The 22,213-nt window shown below is 46.5% G+C and overlaps 1 protein-coding gene and 1 long non-coding RNA gene across 2 annotated transcripts; one reads left to right on the top strand and one right to left on the bottom strand.

Moving 5' to 3' along the window:
• The first annotated feature begins 7,571 nt into the window (after positions 1-7,571).
• On the top strand, positions 7,572-8,147 carry LOC120685204 (uncharacterized mitochondrial protein AtMg00810-like). Its single transcript, XM_039967020.1, has one exon. The coding sequence runs from the start codon at positions 7,572-7,574 to the stop codon at positions 8,145-8,147; it is 576 nt and encodes a 191-aa protein (XP_039822954.1).
• Positions 8,148-10,330: 2,183 nt separating this feature from the next.
• Positions 10,331-12,341, bottom strand: LOC120685571. Its single transcript, XR_005679637.1, has 2 exons — positions 12,278-12,341; positions 10,331-12,175 (listed from the first exon to the last, which is right to left on the bottom strand). It is a non-coding gene; the product is annotated as an uncharacterized LOC120685571 (long non-coding RNA).
• Between the last annotated feature and the right edge of the window lie 9,872 nt (positions 12,342-22,213).

The following is a 22,213-nucleotide window of genomic DNA, read 5'->3' as shown; positions in this document are numbered from 1 at the left end:
TTGCCACAACGCTAAATTCTTATGGAGACTGATAAGTGTTGTTTTTAATTTACCAATGCCGTTAAATGTGAATCATATGTTCACTTACTGGTTAAATGGGTTGAGAAAACAACATAAATATCAGGCTTTAGTGGGAGCATGTGCAATCTTATGGGCGATCTGGCTAACGCGAAATGACATTACTTTTAACTGTGCGCGAGTTTCTTCTTCTCTGCAGGTGTTGTTCAGAGGAACTTATTGGATCCAGTTTTGGGCGCTGCTGCAAAAAGAAGAGGAAAGGCCGCTGATGTTAGAGGGGTGTCGCATACTTGAGTGTTCTGCCATGGAAATCTTCGCTTTGAATGGATGGCCTTTCATTAATCGGATTGCCTATGTCTAAGTTTTTTTTAGTCTCTTTTTTTCTGCTACTCTGTTTTGTCTCGCTCGGACGCTTGTTGCTGTGTGGTTTGTGGTTTTGAATAGCTATATGTATCAATCGATACAGAAGTTGGAATATGTTTAATACATATTCCCAATTCTAAAAAAAAACTATCGTAAAAATCTGATTTTTGTCCCTCAACTATAAAATCGGGTATCTAGTCTCCCCCAACTATCAAAACTGTTTGTTTTACCTCCCTAGATGGTTTCACAGGCAGTTTTCGCATTATCTTCTCTTTCTCTTTCTACGCCTATCTTCTCTTTCTCTTTGTCATCACTTGAACCTAAAAGCCTGAGAATGATCATCTTAACAATCATATTAGTCCAAGTGTTGTGTTGTCATTCGATCACCAAAATCACTCGAAATGGCATAAATGATGTCATGTTCGTTACAATATTAGAGTTGTAACTTCAATAAACATGCCTAATCAGTACTTCAGAACATTTATACCTTCAGCACTTTAATTGTGATTTTTTTTTGCTGGGAACCGTTAACATCCGAGACTGGTTGTATGACGGCACCAGGAGCTATTTCAGATCCACTCACACGCTGGAAACCTGGACCCTTCATGTTATGACACCCTGTATTGCGATGCACATCTCTCTGTATAAACACCAAGTTCTATGGTCACACATGTGTATTTATATGTGATCATACATATCTTTTCAGCTCAAAGGAAGAAATTAACATACTGTCCATTCCGTGTAGAAGTGAATCTCCATATTGACCTGGGAAGTATACCTACATAAAAACACAAGAATGTCTAGTTATTAAATGCAAAAAATTTCTCAAGGTATATATGGTCATATAATAATGGCTTACACAAGGATGCCACCGTACGTCTTCTACGAGCGCTGTGCCCTCCGCTACTCCAACAAGGACTTCCTCCGACACCTATGGCTTCAAAGACATGCCGTTGGCAGAAAAGAGGATCGGAGCCAACAGAACGCGTCCGTGCCAGCCGCTGTGTTCGCCGCCGCCGTCCAGTGTCCTCCTCAAGGCCACGGCCGACTACGCGGCAACCAAGTCACCCAGGAGGTTTGGTACCGGGGTGCAGCATAGCCCCACCATCTTCGGCATAGCCATTGGGCGTAGTTGCAGCGCAGTGAAGGAGAGGATGATTTAGGCATATCGTTTGTTGGAGATGTCGGCTCTTTATTTCTTCGCATCCTATGGATAGCTTTTTAGTTTACGGATTGGCTTTCAACAAGTATGCTTTATACTTTAAACATATTGTAAGAACATGGTGTCGTTGCTACTACGTGTAATAAGGTTGGTCTGATCCCACCTCGATAAGGAGGGTGAAGCCAGATAATCTTTTCCATTATCAAAAAAAATGCACGCCTCATCTGATGCCGGCCGACTGCCGAACTTGCCTGGTAGACCTATTTGCATTGATTATAATGGGGTCGCCGGGGTCTGCACCAAGGGCAAGAGGCTGCACGGCCAGTCGCTTAAGACGCGTGCGGCGTCTACGACCAGTCCAGATTCTTCTCTGGCACCGCACTGGTCCACCAGCCACCGCCCGTGGCTCCCTCCGCTGGTCATCAACGTAAAGAAAGTGATCCATCCCTCGATCGATCGGTTTCAATTCATCGTTGCATCCTCCGGTGGTCACTAACCTGGATTTCCATTGATCTATCGACATTCCTGCAGATGGTAAAACTTACTGCTGGTCTGGTTCTATCCATTACCGTGCCCATCTTAGGCAGGGGCGAAGGTAGGTATTTAGATTAATTTTCACCATATATGCACCATACGTTCTAAGTTTATGTACCCATAAGGCAAATACACCCCCTACTAATTTCCTCTAGCTTCGTCACTGATCTTAGGTACTGTTGCAACACTTGCTACTGTCCTCTATTGTTATCTCCGGAGGGGAAGAAAGACGAAAATGACTGCAGTTGCTGCAGGTTTGCCATGCCAACCACACCAAAGCTTCCGCCCCTTCATTACAAATCACCGAGAATGCAACTCTAAATTGCATCCGAAATCCATTTAAAATATAAATGGATATATCTTTCATCTTCTAACGTCACGTAAAAATTAAGGATGAACAAAAATTTATGTAAAAATGAATAAAAAAGAAAAATGAGTGCATGTATATAGTTAAGGGTGCAACTATATTCATCTCTAGGCTAGTGTTTGTATACTGATTTTCCTTTTTTTTCTTCTTGTATAATTTTTTTATAATTAGTTTTTGCATGATGGTACAAGATGGTACAAATAGAAGGTCATATATAAGGAGCTTACTAATTAACTTTTCACATATATGCATACTTAACTTTTGAGGTTGAATTGTAACTATGTGTGTCAATTTGCTTTTACTTTCAAGGTGGAATTGCTATGCAAGATTTACTTGACCTAGAAGAACAAAAAATAATTGACTCCCTTGCTATTGATCTACAAACTCTTCAAACTGCAATGGAAGACTTTGGTTTAGACAACATGCTCGGCCAAGGAGATTTTGGCCCAGTTTATAATGTATGGAGATTTGATGTTGCGAGCAGTTTTAATCTATGCCTCCATTTCTTATGCCATGTTGAAGTACATGTCTCCATATTCAGGGGTGGATCCAGCATGGGGGAGGGGGGTTCAAGCCCCCTATCCCAGGAACTCCATGGAAGAAGAAAAAAGGGAGTAGCTTTTATGAATAGGTGTGAAGTGCTTGCATTTTATTTATGGCTCTTTGTACTCGCTGACAGATGTGGAGAAACACGGTCAACTGGATCTTTTTATGGTCATCTATGGCATTGCTCGAGGTCTGCAATACCTCCATGAAGATTCATCTGAGAGGATTGTTCATCGGGATTTGAAACCACAAAATGTTCTGTTGGACAGTAAATTCAAACCCAAAATCTCTGACTTTGGGCTTGGAAAGATTTTTGTTAGCAACCAATCAGAAGATATGACACAAACTAAGCCGGAACCAGGTAAGTCTCTTGCAATCTCAGATCGAATAATTCCTCTCTCTTTTTTTTTCTTCCTCCTCCTCATTTTCCTCTTCCTCTTCTTCATTTATGGTTGAAAATTGTAGGGGGGCTTGGGGGAGGGGTCTCTGTGGGCTGCACAGGGGTAGGGGGGGCTCCAGCCCCCTGGCTCCGTTGCTGCGCCAGAAGATCATTGCCAGTTGTTGGAGTGTGTGGTTTTAGGTCCATAGAGGCCCATGTAAGACTGCTTATATATACTCCTTTTTAGGGTTGGAATAGAAGAGAATACAACTCCAATATTGTATCAGACTAACCCTAGGACCTCTCCACAGCCGCCACCGCGTGCCATGGATGGCAGCGCGCCGCCACCTCCTCTTTCCCCATCCTCTTTCCCTCCTCTACCCCCCATTCCCGTCTAGGCCATGGCGCCCGTCCAGCCTCGACGCGCCGCCTGGGGCGTTGGCCCCTTGGCCGCTACGCCGCCCGTGCCGCCCGAGCTGGACCTAGCCGCCGCGTCGTCGGCCCCTGCCGCGCCCGCGTAGGACCTGGCCGCCGCGCCACCGGCGCCGACCCCTGTGGCGCTGCCTGCTATAGTCCCTACTGCGCCGCCCGTGTCGGCCCCTGCCGCACCGACCCCTGCGGCGCTGCCCGCAACGGCCCCTGCTGCACCGCCCGCGACGGCCCCTGCTGCGCCGACCCCTGCCGCGCCGACCCCTTGCCGTGGCGAACAACACTCTCGCCGAGGTTCTCCTTGTGGCCAAGATGGCGGCCGCGGCAGCCCAGGAGCGTGTCCGCTTGGTTACCCTCACCTGGGAGCGTGAGCGTGCCATGGCCGATACGCTCGCTCGCCAGGTTGCAGAGGCGGAGCTCCACCTCTCCATCTCCATCGATCGGCAGCCCTTCCTCGACTCCACTGAGACTGGTGCCGCCTCATTGCCCCGAGCTCTGTCCCCTCCGCCGGTCTCGTTACCAGATCCGGTGGATCCGATGGTCACCCAGCTCCACCTCCAGGCCGCGGGTATCTAGAACATCTGGGCCCTCGTCCCGGTCGTCCTTGACCCCACGTCGTCTTCCTATGGCTGATGGCGGGACCTGGTCCTTCTCACCCTCCGCCGCTATGCCCTGGACGACCACGCCCTTCTCGACACGCCGGCCCTGGTTCGAACCCCGATGTGGCAGCGTCTCGACAGCATTGCTCTGTCCTGGATCCTCGGGACTCTCTCTCCCGCACTCCAGGACATCGTCAGGACCCGGGGTGGTGCGGCGCGTCAGGTGTGGCTGGCGATTGAGTCAGTTCCTCGGCAACGCCGAGGCCCGTGCTCTTCAACTCGATGCGACCTTCCGCCACTTCGAGCAGGGTGATCTTTCTGTCAGCGAGTACTGTCGGTGGATGAAAGGCATGGCCGACGCTCTGCTTGACCTTGGCTGCCCGGTGGAGGACCGGATCCTCGTGCTCAATGTCCTGCGGGGTCTCAACAACAGCTACGGCCACCTGCAGACATGGATCACTCGTCAGCATCCCTTCCCCTCTTTCCTGCAGGTCCGGGACGACCATGTCCTGGAGGAGATCACCAAGGGCCACACGTCCGGGTCGCCCTCCTCTACGGCCCTTGTTGCCGCGGGTTCCGCTCGCCTTCCTCCTCCCACCGGCCCGAGCGGTGGTGGAGGGGGCCGTTCCGGGGGGGGGGTGGTGGACGTCGTCACCAGGGGGGCGTGCAGGTCGCGCAGGCATGCCGGCTCCACCTCCTACCGCCGCCACCTCTACCATGGGTGCGCCCTGGCCCTCCTTCAACCATCCCTGGTCCAGACGCATCTCGATGTGGCCGCACCCAGCCACTGGGGGGTCTTCGACCTCCGTTGGAGGCTGTGTTCGCCGGCACTCCCCCTCGTGTGCTGGCGCCGACCCTCGGCATGCTGACCCCCGGGGCGCCGACCCCTGGACCCTCCTCGCCCTAGTCGGCCGACTGGGACCAGGCTGCCCTCGCCCAGTCTTTCAGCACCCTGGGGCTGACTCCGCCGGTCAGTGCTAACTGGGTTGTCGACTCCGGCGCCTCCTACCACACCACGCCGGATGCTGGTATACTTTTCTCTCTCCGACCTCCTCCACCTTCTTGCCCTTCTTCCATCATGGTCGGAAAATGGCACTTGTCTTCCTATCACGTCCGTGGGTAATGCAACTACCCATGGTCCTTTTCGCCTTCCCAATGTTCTTGTCGCCCCTCATATGGTTCATAATGTTCTTTCTATTCATCAATTCACAGCTGGCAATTATTGTTCTGTCGAATTTGACTCTTCTGGTCTCACTGTGAAGGATTTGGCGTCACGACGTCCTCTTATCCGCTGTGACAGCACGGGGCCTCTTTACACTCTTCGGCTTCCGACTTTCGCTGCTGCTTCTCCCGCTTCTCCATCAACTTCTTTGTCAGCTGCTTTCGCCACCACCACCACTTCCACTACATGGCACCGCCGGCTTGGTCATCTCGGCTGCGATATTTTGGCTCGCCTTAGTCGTAGCTCCGATGTTCCTTGTACTAGGGCTACCGATGAGCACTTTTGTCATGTGTAGTTGGGCCGACATGTTCGACTTCCTTTTCCTTCTTCTTCGTCGCATGCGGCTCATATTTTTTATCTTGTCCATTGTGACTTGTGGACCTCTCTTGTACTTAGCAACTCTGGCTATAAGTATTATTTGGTGGTGTTGGATGATTTCTCTATTATTCTTGGACTTTCCCTTTGCGCTCCAAGTCTGAGGCATTCCCCACTCTTTCTCATTTTTTCGCTTGGGTGTCCACTCAGTTCGGTCTCACCATTAAGGCCGTCCAATGTGACAACGGGCGTGAATTTGATAACAACGCCTCCCGCGTGTTCTTCCTCTCTCGCGGTGTTCACCTGCGCATGTCTTGTCCATATACCTCTCCTCAGAACGGCAAGGCAGAGCGCATGATTCGTACCATCAACGATGTCATGCGCACCCTTCTGTTCCAGGCTTTTCTTCCTGTTCGCTTCTGGGCCGAGAGTCTCAACACTGCCACTTATCTCCTCAATCGCTTACCCTCCACAGCATCCCCAGCTCCCACCCCACATCATGCTCTCTTCGGTATCCCTCCTCGCTACGACCACCTCCGTGTCATTGGGTGTGCGTGTTACCCCAACATCTCCGCCACGGCTCCCCACAAGCTGGCATCCCGTTCGACTCATTGTGTGTTCCTTGGCTACTCTCCGGATCACAAGGGATACCGCTGCCTTGACCTCACCTTTCGCCGGGTCCTGATCTCCCGACACATTGTTTTTGACGAGTCAGATTTCCCCTTCTCCACCAGCTCCGCTCCTGCCTCCGATCTCGAGCTGGAGTCCTTATTTACGACTGACCCGGTGGTTCAGCCACCAGTTTCTGATTTTTCTACAGGACTTCCACCGGCGTATCTTCCTACTGCTCCAATACCCTCTTCTATCTGTGGTGCCCTAGCGGATCCTCACTAGCATCGTGCGATGGAAGAGGAGTACGCGGCCCTTCTTGCCAACCAGACGTGGGACTTAGTACCACGCCCGTCTGGTTACAATGTCATCACTGGCAAGTGGATCTGGACGCATAAGCATCGTGCTGATGGATCTCTGGATTGCTACAAGGCTCGCTGGGTTCTCCGGGGCTTCACTCAGCGCCCTGGCATCGACTATTATGAGACCTTCAGCCCAGTGGTGAAGCCGGCTACAGTACGCACAGTTCTCTCTCACTCTATCTCTCTCTCTCTCGCTCATGGCCTGTGCATCAGCTCGATGTGAAGAATGTGTTTCTTCATGGCACCTTGATGGAGATAGTTTACTGTAGCCAGCCGGTGGGTTTTGTGGATCTTGCTCATCCTGAGATGGTCTGTCAGCTCAACAAGTCTCTTTATGGGCTCAAGCAGGCTCCACGTGCTTGGTACTCTTGGTTTGCTTCGTTCCTGGTGTCCCTGGGATTTACTGAGGCTAAGTCTGACACTTCTTTGTTCGTCTACCACCGGGGTGATGAGACTGCATATCTTCTGCTCTATGTTGATGATATTATCCTCACAGCCTCCAGTCAGCACTTACTTCAGGGCATCATCACATCTCTACAACAGGAGTTTGCTATGAAGGACCTGGGTGTGCTCCACCACTTCTTGGGTGTCACTGTTGAGCCCCGTTCCTCTGGACTCCTCCTTCACCAGCGACAGTATATTCTCGACATCCTGGAGCGGGCAGGTATGGCTAACTGCAATCCTTGCTCCACCCTAGTTGACACTCAGGCTAAGCTGTCAGAGGATGAGGGTACCCCCGTTGCTGATCCTACCGCCTACCGGAGTCTTGCTGGTGCCCTGCAGTACCTCACCTTTACCAGGCCGGACATCATCTATGCGGTTCAGCAGGTCTGCCTCCATATGCATGACCCGCGGGAGCCGCATCGCACCGCCCTGCAGCGGATCCTCCGCTACCTCCATGGCACGTTGGACCACGGCCTGCTTCTTCACCAAAATTCGTCTACTGAGCTTGTCGTCTACACAGATGCTGACTGGGCCGGCTGCCTGGACACTCGCCGGTCCACCTCTGGCTACACCGTTTTCTTGGGTGGCAACCTTGTCTCCTGGTCGTCCAAGCAGCAGCCGGTTGTCTCTCGTTCCAGCGCTGAGGCCGAGTACCGGGCTGTCGCTAATGGCGTGGCGGAGGCGTCTTGGCTTCGACAGCTCCTAGCTGAGCTTCACAGCCTGCTCACTAGGAGCACCCTTGCCTACTGCAACAACGTCAGCGCGGTATACCTGTCCACCAACCCGGTTCAACACTAGTGGACCAAGCATGTGGAGATCGACCTGCACTTCGTCCGTGACCGGGTTGCCATCAGCGATGTTCGGGTTCTTCACGTCCCAACTGTCTCCCAGTTTGCTGATAACTTCACCAAGGGTCTACCCTCCTCGACCTTCTCCGAGTTCAGATCCAGCCTCAACATCAGCCGTGGCTATAGATGAGGCTGCGGGGGGGGGGGGGGTGTTGGAGTGTGTGGTTTTAGGCCCATGTAAGACTGCTTATATATACCCCTTTCTAGGGTTGGAATAGAAGAGAATACAACTCCAATACCAGTGATCATGGAGCTGGAGGAGAGTACTGATACATAGATGGATCCATGAGCTGGAGGAGAGTACTGATACATAGATCGATCCATACTAATGGAAATAAAGTTGGTAATGCTTGTCACGAAATAATTGTATCATGATATAAGATATGATCATGGTGCTGGAATAGTATTTATACATAGATCCAGACTGTGTAAATAAAATTTAATGTTTGTCAGTCAACAATTATATCATGAGATAAGATATTGATTATACCCTGCATGCTGAATAAACTATTGCATGCAAAATGAGCTTTTGTACTGAGAAGTCAGCTAACAATGTAAGTACGGAGGAAAATGAAGTTGTCCAAATATTTTATCTACCCTAGCTAATAAGAACTAGTCACCATTCTCTTAGTACTTGTCGTCCACGACCGTCTTCACTTTACATGTGACTATAACAAGGTATTCTAGAGTGGCAGAGTAGTTGAACGGAAATGCGAAGTTACAGAACGGTGATCAGATTTAACAGAAGGCTAGCTTAAGAGCCGTTGGATCACAATGAGATCTTCCATCTTGACCGTCCACCATCACTTACCTGACTTCTGAACCTTCTTCCATTCTTCTTCTTTATAAAAACAATAGCCTGCTCGCTCCTGGCGACCAGGCTGCTCGCCTCCTATCCGGCCACCATTCGCGTACGGTACGGCTATGGGTATATGCGCCATTGCGCCGGCGAGAAGGCCGGAAGGCTGGTCCCGTGGCGACCTGCAGGCTGCTTGTGGCGACCAGACTGCTCGCCGCTGTCCACACGTTGCGCCGGCGAGAAGGCCGAGAAGCTGCTCCGCGTCCAGACTGGTGGTCGCCGTTGTCTACCTTCGCCGTACGGCCCCGGGCGATCACGTGTGCGCGCCGGCGTCCGGCGAGCAGGTGGGGAGGCTGGCTCCTCCTGGCGATCGAGCAGGCTACTCGATCGCGACCTTCGCGTACGGCCCCCAGCGATCACGTATTCACGTGTGCGCCGGTGAACAGGTAAGGAAGGTCCTCCTCTCGATCGCTCCCTGGCGATCAGGCTGCTCGCCGCGTGTCCACCTTCCCGTACGGCACCACGGCGATAAGGTACGTAGACACCGGCGACGGCGACCAGCTGGTGCAGCCTTAGCTTCTGGCAGGTGGTCCCACCAGTCTTCATGCTTAAGCCACAGGTACGGTGTATGTTCTGCCCCCTAGCTAGTGCCCCAACTTGCTGCACACGATCAATGATAACCGGTAACAAAACTTGAGACGACAAGACATTCAGGACCATAAATAATAACAATCAAAATTATTTACCTTTGTCTCATTTATTAAATATTTGAACACAATACACATAACACATAATTATCTTTACTAGTCCATCAACCGGTGCTACCGCACGGGCTAGCATTTGTTGGAAATATTAACATTAGACTTTTTAAAATTCCTATTTTCTGCTTGTTGTACGTGTTAATTTTCTTACTTTTGTGGCATCATCATAAAAAGGATTACACAATTTTGCAACATAGATTCATAATATTTTAATATTGAATAATATATTAATAATTATTTTATTCTCGATAGCTGGGTCCATACAATTTGAACATTTATGTAGTGCATACTGTGATTGAAATTGCTAAATTTAAATGCCTACTACTATATAAGGAGGAATCACTATGGCTCATGTCTTCTCCTGTAGCAGGTACGAAGAAATTTGAGTACACCTATGAGCGTGTGGGAGGACCCTCTTTTGGAATTGAAGCTTGCAGATAGCTACATTGAAAATGTCAGTTATTAGTTCACATGTGAATAAATAATTAGTAACATGCTTGAATGAGATGTTTGGATCGTTACTTGCATTGCATATATTCCCCCGCAGTGTAGTCTAGCTTCTTCATTTTTTTCCTCATCAATTGCCTCAGTTTGTCTTGAAACATCGTACTACTGATGGCATGAATGCCCAGTGATGCATTGTTACCATCTCCTTCCTCAACGGTGTTACACATAAATGAAACAAATAGGTCTGGGTATCCAATCAAATGACATGCCATCATAGCATCTTGGAAGTTCTGTCCTTTGTAAATTGTGCATCCTTGAAAGAAGACGGTAATATTATTCTGTTTCCTGGTCAGCCCTCGTTCCTTTCACCAGGATGTCCTCTGTTCCAGTAGTTTTCCCTATATCGCTCAATAGATGTGATAGTAAATGGAAGAAGGTATCTGAATTGTTTAGGGTGTAATAGGGAAACAAAAAGGTACGTAAAAGGATCTTATGTTGTATCTGAATTCTGAAAAAGGGCACATCCCTGAAATAATTTCTGGATTAACTCCAACGAAAGGGCAGTATCCAGATATTATCTAGGTTGGTCGGCTCCTTTAGGATCTCTATGCATGCATGTTGCGTATATAAAGTAATCTACAACTTGTGGAGCCTAAAATTAATCCGTGTTGTTTGGTGCAAAAAGGGAAGGCGATTGGGAGATTACCTGGTTGATCTCTGCGACATCATTTTAGATTTGAAGGTTGCTGCGATGAAGATGGTGATGCCGTCTAGGTAATCTCCGGATGGTAAGTTCGATGGTTTGTACAGAACATGGAAGGGATCGGTCGTATTGCTTTTATTTATAGATGACAATATGAGTGGTTTAGAGATTTAGATTTAGATGGCATTTTCTGTTTTTTATGGTTTAGAGATGGATAAATATAGATTTATTTTATTTTGCGAGATATAGTATCTCGGTAGGGACCGTTTGTTTTCCGATTAAGTTTGTTTATTATCTTAAAGAGTTGGGATGACTACTGCATGGTTTAAAATATATGGATGGCCAGGTGTTAATGTAAGGATTTTATTTAGAGTTTCTCTAAAGTTCATTATTTACAAACTTTGAATTTTATATTTAAGGTTATATAATCATATTGGTAATATAGTTTACCTTCTATAATTGTGAACTGAGTACAGCTCAGTTGATAAGTTTTTTTTTTGGAACTTGTCCACCCGGGTTCAAGTGCTCGACTTGGCACGAATGCTCGTATACTCCTATATTTATTCCAAAATTTAATCAGCTCTATTATTTCAGTAGTAGGTGACATGGTCATCGATAACAAGGTGCCTATGGTAACTTTGTCAATCTTAAAGACCTGCTAGGCCAGTCTCTCATAGATGCTCATAGGGGTATGGTTGCGTGCGTTGTAAAATAGATTTGTTATGGTGTGAAACAACGATCATGTGAAATAGATTTGTTAGGAATAAAAAATATGAGATTTCACAACAATTCAATAAGAATGGCTAGACATGAGTTGTTCGTATTGTTGCTCCATTTTTGCCGGACCAACAAAAAAGATATTTAATCACAATGCGTAATCCTTTTCGCTTTTGATCTTCAGATGATGAAACAGATGATATTTAATTATAGATGGCTTTACGTGGAGGCTTTAAAAGAAGTTTTTATTTTTTAGGTATTCACATAGGATCCTAGGTGGCTTCACCTTCATGCTTCAAAAAGAGCCTCCAATTAGTAATATATATTAAGATTAAGATGCCTAGTTAGCTGAACACATTCTAAATTATAAAACTGAAGGAAAGCTGGAGATCGAATACTATAAAAAGGACAACTTACTTCGCATCCCACAGCTCATTACCGATCCAAATTGCTGCCACACTCGCTTGGCCACCAGTCAGACTGTATCCGTACACATCCATTGTAGCTACCATTCAGAAGTAGCTAGCAGTATGTGTCTTATGCACGGCAAACTACAAAACATGCAAAGAGTATTGAACTTGCCAGTCACGACTACGAGGTCGAATGAACTCACTAGTTAAATGAATTCGGAGATAGAAATCAAAGGAACTCACATATGGTTTGTCTTTGCCCGCTTCTGATGGCAAATGTTGTCCCTTCCACATCTGAATGGAGATGCGAGGATGTGGAAGCTTATACCTAGTCCAGCCATGCATCCTCCTGATCAAATGAGAGACAAATACAAACATCTATGAAACATTCAGAAGCACCCGGTTCCTTTATAGTGAAGATATTTTCCTGTTTCGTTGTAGTGGAATAAATAAAACATGAATATTAAGATTTGCTTAGCTACTACTATATATCTATCATGTCTGAAGATTTATAATATTTACAATGAAATGCGAACGGGTGCCAAACCAGATTGGTAGCTACAATGGATACACATCTCATCCTACCTCTAATATGTATATCATTTAAAATAGAATCAATAGAAAACAATATCAATGCCTTGTTAATTTTTGAGATCGGCAAAAGTTACAGATTTCTTCCAGTCACTAATATTAAATACATTACTATTGCATATGTGGTGGCGGATCTTAAGGGGCCTTAGGGGCTCAAGCCCCCCTCTCCAAGATTAATAGATACCCTCCCCAAAAAAATGAAGAAGAAGAGGAGAGAGATGAGCCCCTCACTAGCTTAGCTAGCTAATAAGTGAAACAACAACCACTTTATTACGCTTTAATGCATTTATTTATATATCCTGGGCTGTGGCTGGCGTCAAATTGTCAATTATATTGATGGGATGGGCGAGGTAAGCTTTGCCTGCAATCAACCAATCTAAGTAAGCGTCGCGTTCATCTGGGCCTGTCACACCCTGAAATTTTTGGATTTCATGATGTGATTAAAATTAAAAATAAATAAACAATTTTCTCATAGTTTTAAAATTTTGCAACATTTTCTTTTCCTTCACAGGGAATTTAGTAAAATTAAATAAAGTTTGTTTGAATTTAAAAAAAATTAAAATGAAGTTGGTTGTGTGTTGCACTCATGCTACCCTTGCATTGTTTTAATGTTGTGGTTCAATTTGAATTTGAATTCTTCGAATTTGAATTCAACTTGAATTTGTTTGAACCGTTTGCAAAAAGGAAAAATAGGAAAACTCGTTTTCAGCCCAAACCGGCCCAGCTCTCGTTTTCTTCTTCTTTCCCGTGGCCCAAAAGTCCCACCGCCGGCCCGGTTCTCCTTCCCCGGCCCAGTCCACCAACCCCCTCTCCCTTCCTCCCTCTGTCGCTGATGCGCGGGACCCGCCCGTCAGGGCCTTCTCCTCCGCGTGCTTGGGCAGGACTCCGCCGAGTCCGACCCGGCCTGGCGCACGCCGCTGCGCCGCCTTGGGCTCGCACGCCGAGGCCCGGTCCTCGCCCCTATAAAAGCAATGCGCCCCCACCCCGAATCCCCTTGAGCCTGAGCCGCCGCCTCTAGCTCGCGCAAACCCTAGCCGCCATTGTTGCCGAGCTCGGAGCTCCGCGCCACGCCGCCGTTTCGCCGCCCAACCTCGACGTCTTCACCGCTCCGAAGGTTCGCCACGTGGTGAGGATCGTCCATCGCCCCGGAATCCCTCTCTCTCGCACGTTCTTGGGCTCGGAAAAGCTCACCGGAGTTTGAGCTCCGCCGGCTGCCGTTGCGCGCCCTGCTCCGGCCGCCTAGACCCCCTCCCGAGCACCCCACCGAGTTTGTGAGCTCGTGCGCAAGCTCCCCGACCCGACCTCGGCTCGAATCGAGCACCGAGGGCCGAATTCGGCCTACATCAGCCATGCGCCGCCGCTCGCTGGCCTGGCGCCGCCGTCCACCGTCCCTTCCTCACCCTGGCCGTCTGATCTAGATCGGATGGATCAGATTAGGTACCATATAAACCAAATCCAAGTCGTCCAGATCTAATCCAATGGCCCAGATCCAATCTAGCCCGAGTCAAACCAGCCATACACCGGTCAACCGGGGAACTTTTACAAAAGAGACCCTCGGTTTCATGCAAATCAACCCGCGGTCCATGCTAGGTGAAAAGAATTTACAAACCAGTCCTTTCTTTTATGGTTTAACCCCTGAGCTTCTCCAAAATAGGTCCCGCCTTCCTTAGAGCGTTGTTTTGCAAGCTAACCCCTGTAGTTTAGGTTTAATTTTGTTTTAGTCCCTGGTTTCTTTAGAGCTAGCCCTGGAAGTATAAATCTATCGCAAACAAGTCCCTAAAACCTTGTTTTAGCTATATCTTTCACGTTTTAACTCCGTTTTCATCGATTCTCGCGCTCACGTGATCCTTGCAACGTGTGCGATAGTTTTATGACCTTGTTATCCTCTGTGAGCATAGTTTTCTGTGTCTTGCAAATATTTTCTGCTAGTCCTTAACCTTTTAGTTAATCGCGACTAGATCCCTGAAGCATCGTTTATCCCATAGAATCGCCGTTTTAGTTCCGTTTTCCGTGTTTCTTGAGCCCTCGTAACCGTAGCAGCAAGCTCTATCCTTTAGTGCGTTCTTTTAAAGTCTTTCTTTTGTTTTGGTGTAATGTTCTTAGTTGCATCTTTTTGTTTGCTTTGTATGTTTGCCCGAAGATTGTTCCGAGTAGAAGGATCATTGTTCGAAGATTGAAGATCAAGAATTGCAAGTGAGCAAAAGCTGAAGAGCAGTAAGAGTAGCTTTTCGTTGGAGAAAGGCAAGTGACCCTAACCATACTTCTATCTATGCTTTATTTACAAGATGATATGATTTAATTGGAACATGGAGAACCACCCAAGAAAACAGTACAACCACAATACTATATGGCTCTGGTCTTGGCTGATTAATTAGAGACTCTAGCTTGTGACAATCTTACCGAAAGGGCAAGAGGGGATGCATCGACGGGGTATAGCTCGGTCCTCTTGGGGCAATTGGTATTGTTTAATGGTCCTTTGGCAAGGTACCACCTCATTAGGATAGTGTTATGACCGCTTTGACTTGAAACCTTAGCGGATTGTCATAGGTTAGGGAATCTTTGTAAAGGCCTCGTAGCGTCCCTATGCAATCACACCTCGGAAGTGTGGTATTGTGCCTGATCAGCACATATGCGTGGTTGGGTTCAAAGTTCTTCGGAACTTTTACGCGAATTGTGGTGAAAGTGTACAACCTCTGCAGAGTTAAAACTAACCGGTTAGCCGTGCTCACGGTCAAGAGCGGCTTGGACCCTCACATGATTAATAAACTTAAAGATGGATTTAAATCATTTTCTGGTTATATCTTGTGGCCTTGCTGAGTACCAACCATAAATGTACTCACCCTTGCTTACTGCTGTTCAGAAGGAGAAGGTTTATGAAGTTTTCTGAAGATGTTGCTGAGTTCTAGGCGTACGCAACCCCCAGTCGATTGCCTGTGAAGTTTGAAGCCTCCGTTTCCAGGATAAGCTGTATAACTCTGATAGTGTTTTAATTGTTTTAGTTTCTCTTTTTCGTGATACTGTTACTGATTATTCACTTATGATATCTCTATATGTATGAAACTTGATCCTGGCATACATATAGTTATGCATTCGGTTTTGTCCTTAAAACCGGGTGTGACAGAAGTGGTATCAGAGCTGTATCGACTATAGGACGTATGCCTAGATAGCAATGGCCGTGTTCTAAGGTTTCTTTTGATATCAAATCTATTCATACTTATTCCTTGACCCCCTCCATTGAATATTCTCACTCCTTAGTTTTTTCTTCTTTCGATCCGCTTTGATAACTCACCTTTCTCATCTGACCACTTTCTCATTTGCACCTTATTATTTTGCAAACGTTAGACCCTCAATTCTGGTAGGTCTAATTTCCCCTTCTGGATCACTCCTTGATTTTAATCCTCCTTAATGCATGATTATACAAAATTCCATCCTTGAATTTCTTTTAACTTATCTTTCTTGAGCCTATTTTCTTTTAATTTGTTTACAATGTGCTCAGTTTTCACATTGTGCCTCTTCTTTCCAAAATAATAATAATAATAATAACAACAATACCGCTCTGGAATCATCCCTTGATTTTTTTTATTCCAAAGTATCTTTCGTGATTCAAGAAAATTAGATGATCCGCGCCATGTATACTAATGCCTGTCCAAGTCATCTGAGATCCAAGTCATCTTAAGAATAGAACTGCTAGTTCATCATAAGGAGTCGAGTTTAATTGAAAATAATACCACCTGCTCACCTTCCTACTCATGTTGGATGGAAAATTCAAAGCACTACCAAAGAATCAAGCTTGAGCCACATGGTGACGCTATCACTACTACTACAATCACGATGGTGAAGTCAACGCTGGACAAGTTGAAGGAGGCACGTGTCATCCATGACGAAGCTGGAAGATGCAATCAAGCTTAGGAGTACCCCTTCTAGCTCTATTAACATCGTTTAGCATCGTCTTTGACTGTGATGTCTGGTGGAATTCTGTGTTTGCATGATGATGTTTGTCTTTATGACCTTGTTTGATTTCATTTCTTTGTAATGATTGTCGGTGTATTGTGGGTCTTCTACCTACAATGACATCAGTTGCCTAGATGGGTTCTTCTTATGTACCTCCCACCTCCTTGTTATCTTCTATCTTTCTACCTAATCATTTAAAGGATGTCAAGAAAGAAGTTCATGGAAGAAGTCCATGGCAACACTCGTCTACAATGATCAACAAATGAAAGAAACTGAAGACAAGAATGCTCTCTTTTTCTTTTTGTTATCCCCATGTCTTTCTCCCCTCCACCTTGATTTCTTTAAGTTGCGACCACCAAGAGTTGAAGAGGATATCATGGATTTTGCCTTGTTAATTCGATCTTTCTTTTTCATTCTCTCTACTGACCTTATCCTTACCACGCAACTAGATGGTGAGTCCCAGCAGAAAGGAGAAAGAAGACCTCAACATCCCAGCACAAACTCAGGGAGTACAAGCAATGGTTCCAACCAGGGTCAATATCCAACAACATGTTACAGAGCAAGCCTCATTTCCTAGGAGCCACAACCCTGTTAGCAGTGATAATCAAGTCACAACCGGTCTGCCACCGTTTGATAAAGAGAAGCTATTAGCTATGCAAGCTCGTGTTTTACAAGGAAGGTTGCAGCCTAATATAGCATCACCTCATAGCATGGAGTTGACCAAAGCAAAGATTCCTACCGGACCAGTGAAGAGGCAAGTAGCGGAAGCATGGAACAATGAAAAGCGTAAGAGAAACTATGAAGCACCAAAGCCACAGACAGAGAAACAACATGAGATTAGTAAGACTTCAGAAAAGTGCCAATGTTGTGAGCATTATGGCCGTCGATGTCTACAAGAAGATAGTTTAATGACAACAAAAGCAAGCCAACGTTATCATTCAGATATCAATAGAAAGTTATCTATGCACGTTCCAAACCTAGAAGGAGTTACTCAAGCTGAAGATAGAAATCCGACTATAAATCTCGAGGATTGGACAATCACTTTCAAAGAATATCAGCCTAAAAGAAGCAAGCATCCTAAGAAACAAATTAGTAAAACAAGCCAAGAGAATATGGAGTTACCACAATCATTGGCAGATAACGGTACTCAACTTAGTTTCAATCAACCACAGCCAAAAGTTGTTCAACCTCCATGTGACCCCTCTGCCAAAAAGGATCCTGATGTACAAGCTATTCCACTAAGAGTTGTGGAGGAGCAGAAAAGTAGTCGGGATGGATGTATTAAAAGAGTAATGTGCTATAAATGTGGTGAAAAAGGCCACTATGCCAATAGATGTCCCACAAAATAAGAAAGTCGAAATGGGTATGTTAAAAGAGTGTGTTTTGGATGTGGTAAAGAAGGGCATTATGCTGATAGCTGTCCAACAAAGCATAAGAAGACCAGGTCCCGTAATACTTGATTATATTACCTCAGGTTTGGAGAAGATGGACACCTTGCCAGTTGGTGTAAAAAAAATGATAATTAATGACAGAAGTACATGAAGACTTGAGAGGTGATACAAGACTCCAAGCCAGAAAGAAACAATCAAGCTCTATTCAAATCACTTTATCAAGGTACGAAGGATGTTCTTCGAAAGATGTGCCAACGAAGCTGTGGAAAGAATGGAAGTTAAAGGATGAATTAGACTGAATACCCGTGAAGCGTTTTGTATGAGTTACCAGGAATTAAGAAGTATACGTTGTAAGAAGGAACGATCTGAGAAGAAAGATAATATGTGTTGGATGCTACCCACCTAAACCTTTGTCTCATGCTAGCCTTGTGAATCTCGGGACGAGATTCCTTCTAAGGGGGGTAGTTCTGTCACACCCTGAAATTTTTGGATTTCATGATGTGATTAAAATTAAAAATAAATAAACAATTTTCTCATAGTTTTAAAATTTTACAACATTTTCTTTTCCTTCACAGGGAATTTAGTAAAATTAAATAAAGTTTGTTTGAATTTAAAAAAAATTAAAATGAAGTTGGTTGTGTGTTGCACTCTTGCTACCCTTGCATTGTTTTAATATTGTGGTTCAATTTGAATTTGAATTCTTCGAATTTGAATTCAACTTGAATTTGTTTGAACCGTTTGCAAAAAGGAAAAATAGGAAAACTCGTTTTCAGCCCAAACCGGCCCAGCTCTCGTTTTCTTCTTCTTTCCCGTGGCCCAAAAGTCCCACCGCCGGCCCGGTTCTCCTTCCCCGGCCCAGTCCACCAACCCCCTCTCCCTTCCTCCCTCTGTCGCTGATGCGCGGGACCCGCCCGTCAGGGCCTTCTCCTCCGCGTGCTTGGGCAGGACTCCGCCGAGTCCGACCCGGCCTGGCGCACGCCGCTGCGCCGCCTTGGGCTCGCACGCCGAGGCCCGGTCCTCGCCCCTATAAAAGCAATGCGCCCCCACCCCGAATCCCCTTGAGCCTGAGCCGCCGCCTCTAGCTCGCGCAAACCCTAGCCGCCATTGTTGCCGAGCTCGGAGCTCCGCGCCACGCCGCCGTTTCGCCGCCCAACCTCGACGTCTTCACCGCTCCGAAGGTTCGCCACGTGGTGAGGATCGTCCATCGCCCCGGAATCCCTCTCTCTCGCACGTTCTTGGGCTCGGAAAAGCTCACCGGAGTTTGAGCTCCGCCGGCTGCCGTTGCGCGCCCTGCTCCGGCCGCCTAGACCCCCTCCCGAGCACCCCACCGAGTTTGTGAGCTCGTGCGCAAGCTCCCCGACCCGACCTCGGCTCGAATCGAGCACCGAGGGCCGAATTCGGCCTACATCAGCCATGCGCCGCCGCTCGCCGGCCTGGCGCCGCCGTCCACCGTCCCTTCCTCACCCTGGTCGTCTGATCTAGATCGGATGGATCAAATTAGGTACCATATAAACCAAATCCAAGTCGTCCAGATCTAATCCAACGGCCCAGATCCAATCTAGCCCGAGTCAAACCAGCCATACACCGGTCAACCGGGGAACTTTTACAAAAGAGACCCTCGGTTTCATGCAAATCAACCCGCGGTCCATGCTAGGTGAAAAGAATTTACAAACCAGTCCTTTCTTTTATGGTTTAACCCCTGAGCTTCTCCAAAATAGGTCCCGCCATCCTTAGAGCGTTGTTTTGCAAGCTAACCCCTATAGTTTAGGTTTAATTTCGTTTTAGTCCCTGGTTTCTTTTGAGCTAGCCCTGGAAGTATAAATCTATCGCAAACAAGTCCCTAGAACCTTGTTTTAGCTATATCTTTCACGTTTTAACTCCGTTTTCATCGATTCTCGCGCTCACGTGATCCTTGCAACGTGTGCGATAGTTTTATGACCTTGTTATCCTCTGTGAGCATAGTTTTCTGTGTCTTGCAAATATTTTCTGTTAGTCCTTAACCTTTTAGTTAATCGCGACTAGATCCCTGAAGCATCGTTTATCCCATAGAATCATCGTTTTAGTTCCGTTTTCCGCGTTTCTTGAGCCCTCGTAACCGTAGCAGCAAGCTCTATCCTTTAGTGCGTTCTTTTAAAGTCTTTCTTTTGTTTTGGTGTAATGTTCTTAGTTGCATCTTTTTGTTTGCTTTGTATGTTTGCCCGAAGATTGTTCCGAGTAGAAGGATCATTGTTCGAAGATTGAAGATCAAGAATTGCAAGTGAGCAAAAGCTGAAGAGCAGTAAGAGTAGCTTTTCGTTGGAGAAAGGCAAGTGACCCTAACCATACTTCTATTTATGCTTTATTTACAAGATGATATGATTTAATTGGAACATGGAGAACCACCCAAGAAAACAGTACAACCACAATACTATATGGCTCTGGTCTTGGCTGATTAATTAGAGACTCTAGCTTGTGACAATCTTACCGAAAGGGCAAGAGGGGATGCATCGACGGGGTATAGCTCGGTCCTCTTGGGGCAATTGGTATTGTTTAATGGTCCTTTGGCAAGGTACCACCTCATTAGGACAGTGTTATGACCGCTTTGACTTGAAACCTTAGCGGATTGTCATAGGTTAGGGAATCTTTGTAAAGGCCTCGTAGCGTCCCTATGCAATCACACCTCGGAAGTGTGGTATTGTGCCTGATCAGCACATATGCGTGGTTGGGTTCAAAGTTCTTCGGAACTTTTACGCGAATTGTGGTGAAAGTGTACAACCTCTGCAGAGTTAAAACTAACCGGTTAGCCGTGCTCACGGTCAAGAGCGGTTTGGACCCTCACATGATTAATAAACTTAAAGATGGATTTAAAGCATTTTCTGGTTATATCTTGTGGCCTTGCTGAGTACCAACCATAAATGTACTCACCCTTACTTACTGCTGTTCAGAAGGAGAAGGTTTATGAAGTTTTCTGAAGATGTTGCTGAGTTCTAGGCGTACGCAACCCCCAGTCGATTGCCTGTGAAGTTTGAAGCCTCCGTTTCCAGGATAAGCTGTATAACTCTGATAGTGTTTTAATTGTTTTAGTTTCTCTTTTTCGTGATACTGTTACTGATTATTCACTTATGATATCTCTATATGTATGAAACTTGATCCTGGCATACATATAGTTATGCATTCGGTTTTGTCCTTAAAACCGGGTGTGACAGGGCCGACGCCATCACCCTAACTTGTCGAATTGTAATATTTTCAATGATTAAACTAAATGTTTCACCATATCTATAGTAAATCAATCCTATCTCCAATATTGAACACGTTGGAACCAAAACTGATGTAAAGTAAATAAACAAATGTAGGTGTGTAAGATGCATGCTCAATGTATATCAATTGAAATAGTCAATAAAAAAAATAGGCAATATCAATGCCTTGTTGATTTGTGAGATCTGCAAAAGATACAGATTTCTTCCAATCACTAATATTAAATACATTACTATCGCATATGTGACTGCAATTAGTGGCGGATCTGTAGGGCTCAGCGCCCCCCCCCCCCCCCTCCATATTATTGGGAGGAAAGAATGAAGAAGAAGCGAAGGGAGATGAGCCTACTCCTCATATATATGTTGGCTGGATTGGTGCCTGCAATCAGAGATGAATAATCGCATGTAAGCCAAAACAACCAAACCAGAAAAAAAAAGAATCTAGCACACCCCTCGTTCTACTCTCCTTTAATTGGTGATGGCAGCCTCAGATGAACAATCGTAAGTAAGTTTATATATAGTTTATCACTGAGGAAACAAACGAACTCCTGCGTTCTAATCTCCTTTGTTTTCATAACTGAAGCTTCAAATTTTACAGATGTTCAGAACTTCATCTATATATGTCGTCAGGACCTTATTAGCTTCTTGCTACCACAAATTTAGCACTGAACTTGTGCTTCCACAAATCGCTCGTTACACTGGTGTCCCTCCACGGCCGCGGCGAGGGTCAGGTGTCAGGAACGCCGGAAGAAGCCTCGTTGGGAGCCAGCGCGCGTGTCGTGACGTCGTGAGGAGGCGGCCGGTCTGAACCGCACCAGCCTCTCCCTGCATCCTGCTGCTGGACGTTCCCGCTGTCGCCGTTGGTGAGCTCCGGCCAGGAGGTCATGCATATATGTCAGACCTTGCGGCGCAGCGCGCACGCCGTACCAGCGGGATGACGGCGAACACGGCGGCGCTCCGACGGGGCGAGGAGAGGAGAGGAGGCAGCGCTCCACCGCTTGGATCCATGATGA

Source organism: Panicum virgatum, chromosome 8N, assembly GCF_016808335.1.
Source record: "Panicum virgatum strain AP13 chromosome 8N, P.virgatum_v5, whole genome shotgun sequence".
In the NCBI taxonomy this organism is placed as follows: domain Eukaryota; kingdom Viridiplantae; phylum Streptophyta; class Magnoliopsida; order Poales; family Poaceae; genus Panicum; species Panicum virgatum.
Note: the sequence above shows the minus strand (reverse complement) of the source record. Positions and strands in the feature narration are given on the sequence as shown.

Coding starts and splice junctions, on each gene's coding strand:
- LOC120685204 (XM_039967020.1), top strand. CDS start 7,572: ATGGCTAACTGCAATCCTTGCTCCACCCTAGTTGACACTCAGGCTAAG.